A 14181-nucleotide genomic window follows, 5' to 3' on the forward strand; every position below is an offset into this window, starting at 1 on the left:
AGACCAAGTAAATCTATTAAATATTATCATTTTACACAATTTTCTGGACAAAATCTTCCACGTCTGTGCTGCCATTGCCTCCTGATCCCTGACAGAACAACTTGTTTTTGCTCTGAGCATCAGTAGTGCGGTTTGAGGGATGTTGGGAAGCCTGTGGAACGCTGAGCTCCTATTGGCTGCTGCTCGCCTGTATAAAGAGCCGCAGTGGCAAATTCAATCAGATCAACTGCGGGCATCCTCCGAGAGCAAAGCACAGGGACGCTCCATCACACCGGGACCATTTGTGGTGCTGCTCTGCTGCTGGCTTGTGCTTTTTTCGTCATTTTTTCTTTCCTCTGAACAAACACTGGATCCTCGTTGACACCATGAAGGAAAGGAGAAACACGCAGCCGCTGGTGGTGAGATGTAAACTGGTTCTTGTGGGAGACGTTCAATGCGGAAAAACGGCGATGTTGCAAGTGCTGGCGAAGGATTGTTACCCAGAGGTATGTTGCATTGCTGCTCACGTGTGTGAAAGAAAGAGCTGGAATGTGTGCACATGAAGTTGCTTTGCGTTTTGTTGCCAAGTTCTCATAAAAAGATGAAAAATAGCTAGAGGAAAACGGTGCGTCTGATGCAGATTGTGACAGTTTGTATGCGCATTTTCACAAAAAAAAATCGCCCTTTTGGTTTATCTTGTGATCATAATATTACGACGAACTGCATTAGCTTTTCATTGCAGGTTCAAATAAATTGCTATCATTTCTCTGCGCATTTTTGCTTGCTGTTTTATTGGCCTGCGGTGGATATTCCCTGCAGCTGCAGTCATCCAAGTGATCGATTGATTATTTCGAGGAATTCAAGAACATTTTATATTATTATTCTCTTGTGTTTGTTTGATTGATTGACCTTCCCAGCGTGTGTTTTGCACTAATTAGTCAGCTAAGTTGTGTTACCTGTAGCTGACTGACTGACACCTCCCCACTAATGGCACCATGTTGCTAATTGCAGACCTATGTGCCCACGGTGTTTGAAAACTACACAGCCTGTCTGGAGCTGGAGGAGCAGCGAGTGGAGCTCAGTCTGTGGGACACTTCAGGTAACTGACCTTTTTTTTTTTTTTTTTTTTTTAAATTCCCTGTCTGTGTGGCCTCTGACCTGCAAATCCTGACCTGCAGGCACTCAGGGATGCTGGGATATTAGGGGATGCTCTGTGAATGTAATGAGTGTGAGCTGAGAGGAGGAATGGGCTTTGACTTTCTCCCTGGAGACTCCTCTTTGTCATGGCAAAATTGAACTGAAAGTGCTGTTAAGGGCTCATGTGCAGGCCTCATGCTCTTTGGATGTGTTGAGCTGCATTTTTTCAAATCTTTTAAATTGTGGCTGATTGCACTCCTCCTTCTAGCACCTGATGTGTTTTCCGCCTGTGGCTGGATGCAGCACTGACAGATCTACGAGTACGTTTTTGTGCCAAGCATGCTTCGCTGGAAACTAGGCAGAAAGACAGTGATTATTCCGCTTCACTACTTCCTAATGCTGACTTTGTGCATCATATGTTAATTTACACAAAGCGTGAAAAAGAGGGTCAATGTGTCATCGCGGATCTCCGGGGAGATCTGCTGTGTTGACCTGAATATTGTGAAACACGGGTCTGCAGCACCTGTTTGATTGCCTTGATGCTCGCTGCACAATGGTCTCCCTCTCCTCCGTCCACGCTGGATGTATCTGCAGCCTCACTAGGTCACCGCAGCTGAGCACATCGTGTGTCTGCGTACAACAAATCCTTTATGTAACAGACCCACTTGTGTGAGACGATGCTGTGTTCAGTGTGTTCTCATATTTTTTCCCCCCCTCACATTATCACAAAGCGGTAACGAGAGGGGAGAGAAAAAGTGAGTGTAATTCCCTCCCCAGACCAAATCCTGTTTTTAAATCCCAGACTGTGGACCTTTGGTCTGGCCAGCAGGAGTGGGCCTGGTGCCGAGGGATGATGGGCACACAGAGCGACATCCTGTTGAGCAGGAAGGTTTTTTTTTTGGAGCAGACAGATAGAAAGGAGCTCAGAAACTCTGGTGACCTGCATTCTCCTCCATATGCTGCCACGGGTCACCCACTCAAGCAGCAGGATGCAGGGGATTAAAACTGAATAGGACCACTAGGCCAACCCTCCTGACTGACCCTTCTTTCTTTTTCTTTCTTTCTTTCTTGCTTCTCTTTTCCCATTTACATCTTTTTCCTGTCCCTCATCCTTGTTTTTTAACTCTTTTCCCGTCTGTTGACCCCTTTTATCGCTCAATGGAAACTCCAAAACTGTACCACTTATTTTGGGGCTAATTTGCATACATTACCCCTTCACAAAAGAAGCAGCAAACACCCACAATAACATACACATGCTGCAAAGTTTGATAAAAAAAAATCCAGTATCCACAAAAAGCTAAAAAAAAAAAACAAGGGAAAAAAAACTTATGTACAACATACAACAAAATGGTACAACTTAAAATGGCAAACATTACACGTGTGAATCTATAACTACACAAGACATATAATGCAAAAAAGAGCCTATAGAGAATCTGCTTAGATAAAATAAATGTTAAAATCACAAATTTATGAAGTAAAAAATATATTGAACTCTTCAGATACACATTTTTAAATACCATATCTGATAAAGCAGCTTTAACTGTTGAAAAATATTACAAAATAAATACATACACTGGACTGAGTTGGATAATAGACCCAAAAATGTTAGGACCAATTTACAACACCGACATAAATAGCAGCTAATACCTTAAAGCAGGGCTAGCAAAAAGAGGATTCTTGAGGAAATACTGCTAGTAATTAAAAATATACACTGTCATTCAAAAGTTTGGGGTCACCCAGGCAATTTCACACTTTTATTCATGTGCTAACATAACTGCACAAAGGTTTTCTAATCATCAATTAGCCTTTCAACATGATTAGCTAACACAATGCAGCATTAGAACACAGGAGTGATGGTTGCTGGAAATGTTCCTCTGTACCTCTATGGAGATATTCCATTAAAAATCAGCTGTTTCCAGCCAGAATAGTCATTTACCACATTATCAATGTCTACTCTGTACTTCTGATTCATTTAATGTTATCTTCATTGAAAAAATAGTTTTTCATTCAAAAATAAGGACATTTCTAAGTGATCCTAAACTTTTGAATGGTAGTGTATTTTTTTTTTTTTTTTTTGAAGCATGAAAATGTGATAAAACCTTCATTTAGCCTTCCATAGGTATTATGGTCAATATATAATTGAGGGATTTTTGAAGTCCATGGGATATATCTTGCATACATTTTTATTAAAAGTAAAAAAAAAAAAGCGACTAATGTTTTTTATGTTTATTGTGCTCATGCCTTTACAAATTCCAAAATTATTTATTATGGAAACAATCACTTATTAATAAAAAATGACTGACTAAAATGTCAACTAAATAACCATCCGAATTTAATAACAACCACCTTCTAATTAGCTAAACAATAATAAAATGACTTTGATTGTGTTCTTTTTATTAAGTTGAGATAATCATGACAGATGTTTCATTTTTGGCAATATATCAAATTTTAGATGGAAAATAACAAATTATATCTGTGTCTGAGAAATCACTTTCAACTAAGTTCCCCATTACAAAAACACCTCTCAAGGAAGTGTGTTAATTCCAGATCACATGACCTGCTCCACATGATGTCATTTCCTCCTGAAGAAAAGACTGGAAAGACTCCAAGGCTTTCTGAGTTATTTAATATAAAGTAGTGTGTGAGTCAAGTGTGGATTTATGGCATGTCAACAGGTTTACTACAATATCTTTACAAATAACTTTCAATTTCAATTTTACTCAGTTGTATATCTAATATTTAGAAGAATCTTTCTGTAAAAATGCCATGTGGTGTTTGGTTATAGGTGGCCATGTTGATTTTAGGCCTGAAAACATCAAAAATGTCAACTATGATACCTGTCAGCTACGTTACAAAAAGTCCTGCAGTTATATATTGACCCATTCCTAATAGTCAAATCCAACAGGTTCTCGCTGTGAATGCTGACAGTAGTTGAAGGAATGTCTTTTTTACAAATTTTGGCCACAAAAAGCTAAAATAAATGTCCATGGTGACGTGCGTTGTGTTATTTGCAACAGGTTTGATTTAAAGACTCTCTGGTTCCACTGAGATGAGAACTTGTGTGACCCCCTTCCCCCCCAGATGACTCTTCTATCAGATGCTCCTCCTGGTGATGGATGACAGTCTCTGGGACTATTTGTTGGTCGCATCGTACAGTTCCCTTCTTCTTTACTGTAATTTGCTCTAATTGTGTGGAGCTGTGCCGCCGCGACCCCACAGCTCCGAGAGGGTCCACTCATTATCCGGGCTCCCCTTCATTGATTGGACTGACCTCATCACCAGCTTCACATGGCAGGCAGCTTCTTCTTCCAGCTCCGCCATGGATTTACAGACGAAAATCAATCCACTGGTTTTAATCAGCCTGATCTGATCGGACATGCGGTGGAAGGGGGGAGGAAGAGGAGGAGGGGGAAGGCGAACACCGTGCAGTGGCTGTAACTCATGAATAGTGAATAATAGATCTCATTATGGTGATAGTAATTTATTTCAGGTTCACTGATCTTGCTGATAAAGCCTTTGAGTTTTGGAGAGCACCGAGCGTATGATCGCTTATTGCAGGAAAAATAGAAGCGAGATCGATTTGGAATTAACCCAATATCCATTTAAACTGATGAAACAATCTTTATAATTGTTAAAGAGAAGCATTGCGAATAGACAATACTCATGTTGGCGACTCATGTTGGGGATTTTTAGAAATCAGTTTGTATGAAAGCTGCAGCTGCTGATTATTTTCATGATCATTATATCAGTTAATTAAGTGACATCTTTTGATCCAATTGTTGTTCAACAAATGCAAGATATTAAACAGAGCAAAACCCACATTTTTAAAAGTAGAACTATTATGTGAGACCTGGATGGTTATCTGAAAATATTAGTTATTTAATTTCCTGTTTGTTGACTGATCACTTAGTTTAAAGCCCTCCTCTGGTTTTTAAAAAAAAAAAAAAAATCTGTTTGTTTTTCTTTTTAATATGTTAATATAGTGTTTTTTTAATGCTGAAAGAGACATCAGACACCATAGCTGAGCATTTCCACCTTAAACTTGCAGTAGATGAACATCTCAAAAACATATTTTTAGGTTTCTGGGGGTTTTGAATGCAACAACTTTAACCCTCCTGTTGTCCTCATTTATGGGCACCAAAAAATATTGTTTCCTTGTCTGAAAAAAATCCAAAAATTCAGCAAAAAAATTCCCTAAATTTCTGAAAATTTGCAAAACCCTTCAGGAAGAAAATTCCAATAATTCCTTAAAAGTTTCCCTTAAAAGTTTTATTTTAAAAAAATCCCCCAAATTTGGCAAGAAAATATTTTCAAAAAATGAGTAAAAATCTTCCAAAAAAAATCCTAAAAATATCTAAAGTGATTACACATATATCAGTAAAACTTCTAATATTTTCTTTAAGAACATTCAACCAAAAAATCAACCAAAATCCAGCAAAATTCGCTGGATTTTGGTTGATTTTTTTTGGTGAATCTTCTTAAGAAACATTTCTAACATTTCATTTTTCCACCAAAAACTGTTCAAAAATTTCCCCAAAAAGTTGAAAATGTGGACATCAGAAGTTTCAGTGTGAAAATATATTTTTTTCCCACATTTTCAAACTTTAAAACGGGTCAATTTTGACCCGCAGGACGACACGAGGGTTGAGGAACCAATCAAATCAAATCATTAGTTTTTGTATATGTGCACATGTGTATGGCTAAATTACTCCAATATAACAACTTTCCATTTTGTATTGTAGAGTAGTTTTACTGTCTTTGAGGAGAGTTGGAGGTGAGCTGGTGTGCTTGAGCTGCAGTGAATGGAGAGGGTTGGCTGGAGAGAGATGAATTCTGTAGAGTTACAGTGGAGTCAATTAAAAGGCAGGAAGGGATTGTTTTAATTGGGGGAAAAAAGCTAAATGTGTAACTTTGATAGACACAGATGAGTTTTTAGGGGTTCAAGTATTTAAAATTAGAATAAGGCATTCACATGTGTTGTTTTTAGAGAAAACAGAACAGATTTGGATAAAGTATTTGATATAGAAAGTCACATTCTAACTTAATTTTATCTCAAACTATGCGAGGGATTGAACGTCTTACTACCAGTACCAGAGCACGAGTCTCATTTCAAGTTTAATCTCTTTTAAAATTCTCTTGTTTGACTCATCTTCAAAATCCAGAGTGTCATCAGCTTTGACAGTGTCAAAGTAAAGCTTGTTAACAGTTCCGATGTGCCGATGCTCGGGAACAAAGCAGCGTCCTCTCTCTCCCTGCAGGGGGCTTCAGCACTGATTCTGCCTGGCTGATGTGAAACGAGGAAACAACCGTCTGACACAATGTAGTGTGTGTGTGTTTTTTGGTGTGTTTTTTTGCTTTTTTTTTTGGCGGGGATGTGAAGTCCAGAGTAATCAGCTGCAGCGGCGGCGCATCTCCCAGTCGGCTGAGTGTGGGTGGAGAGGCAGGGCCGCTCTCATCCCCAAATCTGTGAGTCATCCCATCACCAGATCATTAATCTGTCTGACCCCTGCATTCTCACTGTGAGAGGAGGAGTGCTAATGATGGAAATGGGCTATGTCACGTACTTGATTTAGCACACATGCACAGAAATACCGCTCGCACACTCACTCATGCACACACACAAAAAAAAAAACAGCCGATCCTCCTCCCCTCCCCCACCTGTATGCTCCGACACAAGGCCCGGCGTCTCAGCCTGGGAAGCCTACTTCCACTCTGGCCCAATTTCCAACTCAGACACTCAGCTCTGGGCACCGCACCATCAAGACGGATGAAGTTGAGCTCAGCCGCAAGAATCTGGTTATGCTCTTTTTCTTTTCCTGCCCTTCCCCACTTACACAGACTCATTCTCCGTGTTTCATGCCTCAGAAACTCCCCATCTGTTGTGAAGACATCAGAAAAAGGAGGGAAGGAAGCATTTGGGCCGTGCTTAAGCGCTGCATGGGCATCGATCTGTCCAACCAAACCATTCTCTAGTTTGTGGCAATGGAGGGAAGAGAGAAACCGGTACCCTGTGATACCAGACTGCAGGGGTGGAGGATTAATAGCATAGGAGGGCTCTTTGTGATTTGCCTCAGTAGGGTACACTCCTGCTTTCTCTTCCTCCCTGGTTTTCCCTGCAACAATAGAAACGGCTTTTTCTTCCAAGATTAGAAACTGTGTCCTGGAGTGTTGAGAAACTGCTGCCAAGGCTGCTTCTGTACCCAAATAGCACACTAAGGCATTTCAAATACTAATATTTGCACACTGATATATTGTTTTTGTGGGAATATGAGATAAATATGTGCATCTATTGTCCAAAACGGAAGATAAAATCAATTTATCTCCCTTCCATCTTGGCAGGTTAACCAATTTGTTGGCTCTAATTGCAAAGGCTCTTGGAGCTCGGTTCAGCTTCGTATTGATTGCGGCATTTTTTATCAGTGAGCATTTAATGCAGAATCACACCCTGGTGCCGGGCTGGGTGATAACTTCTTGCAGGACATTGAGAATAATTCCAGAGCAGCCTGCCTTTGATTCTCCCACGAGATACCTCAGAGACTCTTCATCCCAGCGGTGCTAATTGTTCTGACTTTAATGTGTGTCAATTTTCACACTCAGCAAACACAAAGTTGTGTGTCTGTAGCCCTAGGAGTAAATGGTGTTAACCCTCCTGTTGTCCTCATTTACCAAAAAATATTGTTTCCTTGTCTGAAAAAAATCCCAAAATTCAGCAAAAAAAATTCCCCACATTTCTGAACATTTGCAAAACCTTCAGGAAGAAAATTCCAATAGTTCCTTAAAAGTTTCCCTTAAAAGTTTTATTTAAAAAAAAAAAAAAAAATCCCCCAAATGTGGCAAGAAAATTCTTGTAAATATTTTCAAAAAATGAGTAAAAATCTTCCAAAAAAAATCCTAAAAATATCTAAAGTGATTACATATATATATGAGTAAAACTTCTAATATTTTCTTTCAGAATATTCACAAAAAAATCTACCAAAATCCAATGAATTTCGTTGGATTTTGGTTGATTTTTTTTTTTTGTGAATGTTCTTAAGAAATATTTTTAACATTTCTTTTTTCCACCAAAAAAATGGTCAAAGATTTCCCAAATATGTTGAAAATGTGGACATCAGAAGTTTCACTGTGAAAATATATTTTTTTTCCACATTTTCAAACTTTAAAACGGGTCAGTTTTGACCCGCAGGACGACACGAGGGTTAAGGCTACAGTGTAATTTGCATTTTTACGGTGGTTTGTTAAAATACAGTGGTAGAAAATCATTTAATCAAAATGTTTCAGTTAATTTCTACATAAGAGGAGAATAAAGCAATTATTTTATTTTTCTAATGGCATAAAAGTAGAGTTCTAATCCAACAAGCGTGTCCCTTTGTTCTTTTACAGCAATGTTTACTTTCTTCAGGACATTGAGTCCTGAGGAATTTCATCACAGCTTGTCATTATTCCATTCACAGCTCCCGGCAGCTGGCAAATTCAGTTTTACCCTTTGATAATGTGGAAAACCATTAAGTATTCATGAAACTGATCTATATGCACACGTCCATGTTGTGTGTGCCGTTTCATATGTTTTCTTCTCATGCATTGTTTTCTACACCGTAAATCAATTAGGATGGTTGTGTAATGAGTGATTACACGCACTGCTTTTGTTATCTGTAGCTATAAGAGGAACACTGAATCCCTTTTGGGATTCGCACAGAGACTAAAGTAAACATGTTAATCCCACAGAGCGGCCCCTCGTCTGTTTCATCTGATAGCAGATTGGGTTCACCTCTGGCTGCAGCCAAATTTAAATAGTGAGTCTGTGTGCTATCAGGTGTGATGCTGGCGTATGTGAATGTTTGTTTTTTTCTGTGTCTGTGGTCCCCAACTTCAGCAGAGGAATGTCCCCAACATGGGTGGGCAGTTTGTGGTGTAAAACGACTGATTGGCAGTTAAGGCGAGCCTATATAGGGAGGTGGGAGGAATGCCTGATGTCGACGGTGGATTCCACGGCTGTTGCTGTGGTAACAGAGGGACTGGAGGTATTGCTCGGCGAGCAGAGGATTTTTTGGGGGGGTGGGTGGCTTACTTAAGGATTCTAAGCATGAGTGGGAGCGTCTGCCTGCCCCGAGCCCTACCGTTCCACTTGCGTAATCTACTGCCAGAGAAGATCAATGAGGATTTAGCGCTCGATTGTCATCTTCTCTGCCTCTGAAATCCCAGCAAAGGATGTAGGAGCAGGGAAAATAGCAGTTTCAGGAACAGCAAAGTGAAGCTCAGCAGGAGGAAGTGATGCCAATTCCACATAATCCCTGCAGCTGTATTCTCTGCCTCTGCTGCTCCATCACACTTTTTCTTTTCTTGACCAACTACCTGTTATCACAGCAATTGATCCTCAAAATGTTGTTTAATTCATTGTGGTTCAGCACATGAACTTTTACACATTTCACAATGCACATTTAGTCTAAATGCGCTTTTTCAATGAAAATACATTTTATATTGTGGTACAAGAAACATACATGTATGAAAGATAGAATATTCAACAAAGAAAGCCTGTAGAGAAATGTATTAAATCAATTATTAAAGTGTTTTCATTTCACACTAATCCACACCATTCACCAGAAATGACCATGAATAACCCCAACATATTAAAAAGTACAGCTTTGTTCTAAAATCACCAAAATTAGAAATTTCCTTTGGAAAAGAGGACAATATTTGTGAATGTTTGAAAAATGTGACGGCACATGGAACTGTTTGAAATCAGAGGCCTGTACATGTTTTTAAAGTGCGTCTTCTTTTTTATTCACATTAATGACGTTCTTCTCTCTTCCCTGTAAGGTTCTCCATACTATGACAACGTGAGGCCTTTGTGCTACAGTGACTCAGATGCAGTCTTGCTGTGTTTTGACATCAGTCGCCCTGACACTGTGGACAGCAGTCTGAAGAAGGTAATGACTTTTGCAATTTTCTTCTCTTCCAGCCGGTTGTGGTGATTCTTTACATGCATGAACACCTATTAGCACTGGATAATATACTGTGTATTTGCTTATATACATATATATATATATTTACTTCAACAGTGGAAAACTGAAATCTTGGACTTCTGTCCGAGCACACGTATCCTGCTTATTGGCTGCAAGACCGACCTTCGCACAGATGTCTGCACACTGATGGAGTTGTCCAATCAGAAACAGACTCCCATCACCTATGAGCAGGTGAGACTCAGGAAACATACACCACTTGTCAAGAACATACTCAGTTTTGAATTAAAAATAATCAAAAAACATTCATTATAAATACCCTGACATGGTATGGTTACAGTTTTCTTTCCAGAAGCCATTTTGTTGCTTCATTTTATGGACGGCACAGTGTGTAAAAATACACACATCACTGACATTCTGAAGTGTTTCCAAAATAATTTGTGGAAACTGAGTCAAGAACATAATTTGTAACCTCGAAGAGTCAATGAGACGTGCTCCCTCATTTCATTTCACAGCCTTTTTATGACCTTGCAGCCCCTCATGGACTCCACTCCACATGGTGGAAAAAAGTGTTTAAAAAAGTGAAATTTAGTGACGTATGTTATGAATAGCAGCCTTAATCACTCTCTGTATTGCAGGGTTCTGCTATGGCCAAGCAGCTGGGTGCAGAGGCTTACCTAGAGTGCTCAGCATTCACCTCGGAGAAGAGCATCCACAGTGTTTTCCGCACCGCAGCGATGGCCTGCATCAACAAACTGCAGCCTCTCCCAAAGCCCAGCCCCACCCGCCGCCTCTCCAAAAGACTCCTCCACCTGCCCAGCAAGTCAGACTTGCTCTCCTCCACCTTCAAGAAGGAGAAGGCCAAGAGCTGCTCGGTCATGTGAGTGGAAACCTCTTGGGTTACAGTCCTCACATGCAACCCTCAGCCCCTGCCTCTTTGGTCTCGGGGAAGGGGGGGTGGGCACGATGGTTTTATCAGGTCTACCTGCTGAATCCTTCCCTCACCCCCCCAGAAACCAAACACCCCTCAGAAGAGGTGGACACCTCGCTGTCCACTTGCTCCTGAACCTTTTAGCGCACATCCATCTTTTTCCACTGTTTATCTTGCTTTTGAACAAACAATATCAGTCGAGGTTTGATCATCGAGCTATCATTTTCTCACCTGTAAACAGTATGCAACTACAACGGTGTTACATCTGTCTGATTTTACTATCTATAGGCACATGTTGATTTTGTCCAAAATGGAAATGTGCAACGTGTAAAGTTTAATCTTGTGATGTAAATGCCTCTCTGACAATTCAATGGATATTTTTTTAAGTACAAAAAGAAATCTAGCATGAAACCGTCAGGAATTAGCAAAATCCTGTACATCCCTCCCAGTAAGGTGTGTGAGGTGTGAAATAGCGTGTCACTGGTTTCCCCATTTAGTGAAAGTACAGGGAGCAGTGGGACAAACCCCAGTGAGAGCTATTACATAGAGACTGTTGTTATCGTCTCAGCGGTGATGAGAGCAGGGATAAGAGGAGCGTTGCAGGCTGCTGTGCAGACAGCAGTCTGGACTATATCAACCTGCTAGGTTGATTGTTATTGCATGGTTGTGTAGCTCTGGACAGCGCTGCTCCGCAGGCCTTCGGTGGACTCAGTGGAGGAGGCTCTGTGTATGCAACATGACCGCAGAAAAATGGCTGCAGAAATGAGAACACAAAATAAAAAGGGAAGTTTATCTGGGCTTCCAGTGTCTTTGCTGTCACTGCTGGAGTCTAATCTCTGGTGATGAGACAGACACATTTTAACAGAAGGGAAAAGATGCCTTTGTTGTGACCAGGAGCATAAACACAAACAGTTCAATGTCGAGCTGTTGAGTGCTATTTATGAAGCTGTGGCTGGTTATTGAGTCCAGTCAGCGTGTTAGGAGGCATATTAAAAAGCATAAGATCACTCCTAGCTAAGTCAGACTGACTGGTATTGTGAAAATCTGGTTTGTTTTTGCAAATATTCTTTGGAAAAGATTTGTAGCATTGCATTGTTGACAGTTTCTCAACAATTCTCAAATGGTATGCAGTTTTGAAAAATGCCTTTCATATCATGTTCCCGGAAGTCATTGAGATTTTTGAATACTGCAATTACTGTAATATGCCTGTGGATTTCTCATATGCGCATCGATCCAATGTAGCACTCCCAACCTGACTCTATTCTTCCAAGATGACTGAATTTTTGTTTTGCACACACTTGTTAATCTGTCGACCTCCAATAAGCAGCACTTACTGTAGGTTACAATCACTACAGGGCAACAATTGGATCTTTCTCTGAGCTTAAATCTTTGGCTTCATGGTTATGTGTGTGTGCAGCATCGATCTCTGTGCTTCAACCATAAAGCAATAATGATTTAAGTGCTTGTGATGCAAGGTAACCTGTGTGGCAATAAAGACGCAGCTTTGTGATTACTGTCATGCTATAAGTGCTCCATGGACCGACATGTTATAGATTGAAACCATCTCTGCTGTACAAAAGGCTGCTGATCTGTGTTTGCCGCCCCTCCTCCGTGTAAGTAGCCACTGGTATATAGAAAAACCAATGACGGTGTCGTGCTGTGAAATAGATCAGAGCGTGTGAACAAGAGGAACCACTGGAGGTGCTAGACTTTGCTGTCGTTTCTGCATAATTCTAACAAAAAGTACCAAGACAGTAAAGTGACTGAATTGCTTGAGTCAGCTGACAATGACATGCTTTTCAAATTGGAAATATTCTTCAAAAATTCTAATGATTATTAATTAAGGGCTAGCGTGTGGAAAAAAATAAAATAATGCAGGAATAAGGAGAACAAGTAATCAAAATGCACAGGCTGGCCCTGTCCAAAGAAAGCTATTTTTCCATTCTTCTTTTTTGTGTGCGTATTTTTTTGTGTATTTAATCGCATGATGTGAGTCCTTGTGTTGTTTTCGGAGAGTTCTTCCTGAAATGGCTGTGTGTCTTTACGGAGCTGTGGACTGCCCCTGATAGTCGCAGGAACTAAAAGTGGTGATTTGCACAAAGGTTTCCAGTTCATGGTCACACACCAAATTCCTCAGCATTGCCTAGCAACAATTCAGCGCAGAAAACACAGAGACGTGCTCTTGGGTTGGTTGTGTGGACAGATAGGGTCGGCTCACAAGCACACATCCCCACATCCATTATTGCAGCATCAGTTATGCATTCATTGCCGAGCCTGTTGAGGAAAAAAAAAAAAAAACCTTTCTTGATATTTTTCTTTGGGTTAGGGAGCTGATGTCAGGCATTCTGAAGATGGGTTACATGGCGGCTCAGTGACCATTTCAGTTAATATGCAGCCTTTGTGTTGTAGTCGGTGTGTGGTAAAATGGTGCAGTCAAACTCCTAAGCATGTCCTATTAAAGTTGTATGATTGTACATACCGTCTCTTGTTTTATATTCATTGTGAGGCATCTTCAAGGATGTCACATGAAATATTGTTGCTGATGTGAATATTTATTTGGTAGCTATATTTGCCTTTTTTTTTTTTTTTGATCGACATGTACATTTGTTTAAAATCTATTTTGGAAAATGAACTTTCTTTTCTTTTTTGTTTTATGTTTATTGCTGTGTTGAATAAAGCTTGCCCTGTCCGGCACTCTTAAATTGTTGCTGTTGTCAATTTTTTTTATTTTTTTTGATCATGTTCTTATGAAAGTGCTACAGTGAAAGTGAATAGATATCTAGTGGAGTGTATCTCTTCAATCATCTCTGCAGGAGGGAGGTGTTTATCTTTTCCACTCTGTCAGTGCAAATAATTCCTTTAATAGGCTCCGTGTCATTGCATGCATGCAGAGCATGTCTCATTAAGGACAGAGCAAATTTAAATCAGGATGGATGGGGGATTACTGTCATTTTCCATTACTTCAACCCTGATCTCAGATCATAGTCACTGTTCAGGGAGTTATAATCACAGACTGAGAAAAAAGAAGCTTGTCAGATGTGTAGCTGACAAATGTTTACCTGCATAATATGCATAAGGATGGATGGACGAATGAATGGATAGATAGATGGATCATTCATCTTCACTTCCAAAGATGCACAGGTCTGATATGGATGGATGGATGAATGGATGGATGGA

General features: G+C 40.1%; 1 protein-coding gene across 1 annotated transcript; it reads left to right on the forward strand.

Moving 5' to 3' along the window:
* Window positions 1-216: 216 nt before the first annotated feature.
* rnd1b (Rho family GTPase 1b) lies at window positions 217-13706 on the forward strand. The gene is made up of 5 exons (XM_023282271.3): window positions 217-485; window positions 991-1078; window positions 9931-10040; window positions 10173-10307; window positions 10712-13706. The coding sequence occupies exons 1-5, from the start codon at window positions 366-368 to the stop codon at window positions 10955-10957; spliced, it is 699 nt and encodes a 232-aa protein (XP_023138039.1). The 5' UTR covers window positions 217-365; the 3' UTR covers window positions 10958-13706.
* The last annotated feature ends 475 nt before the right edge of the window (window positions 13707-14181 follow it).

This window comes from Amphiprion ocellaris, chromosome 8 (genome assembly GCF_022539595.1).
Source record: "Amphiprion ocellaris isolate individual 3 ecotype Okinawa chromosome 8, ASM2253959v1, whole genome shotgun sequence".
Taxonomy (NCBI): domain Eukaryota; kingdom Metazoa; phylum Chordata; class Actinopteri; family Pomacentridae; genus Amphiprion; species Amphiprion ocellaris.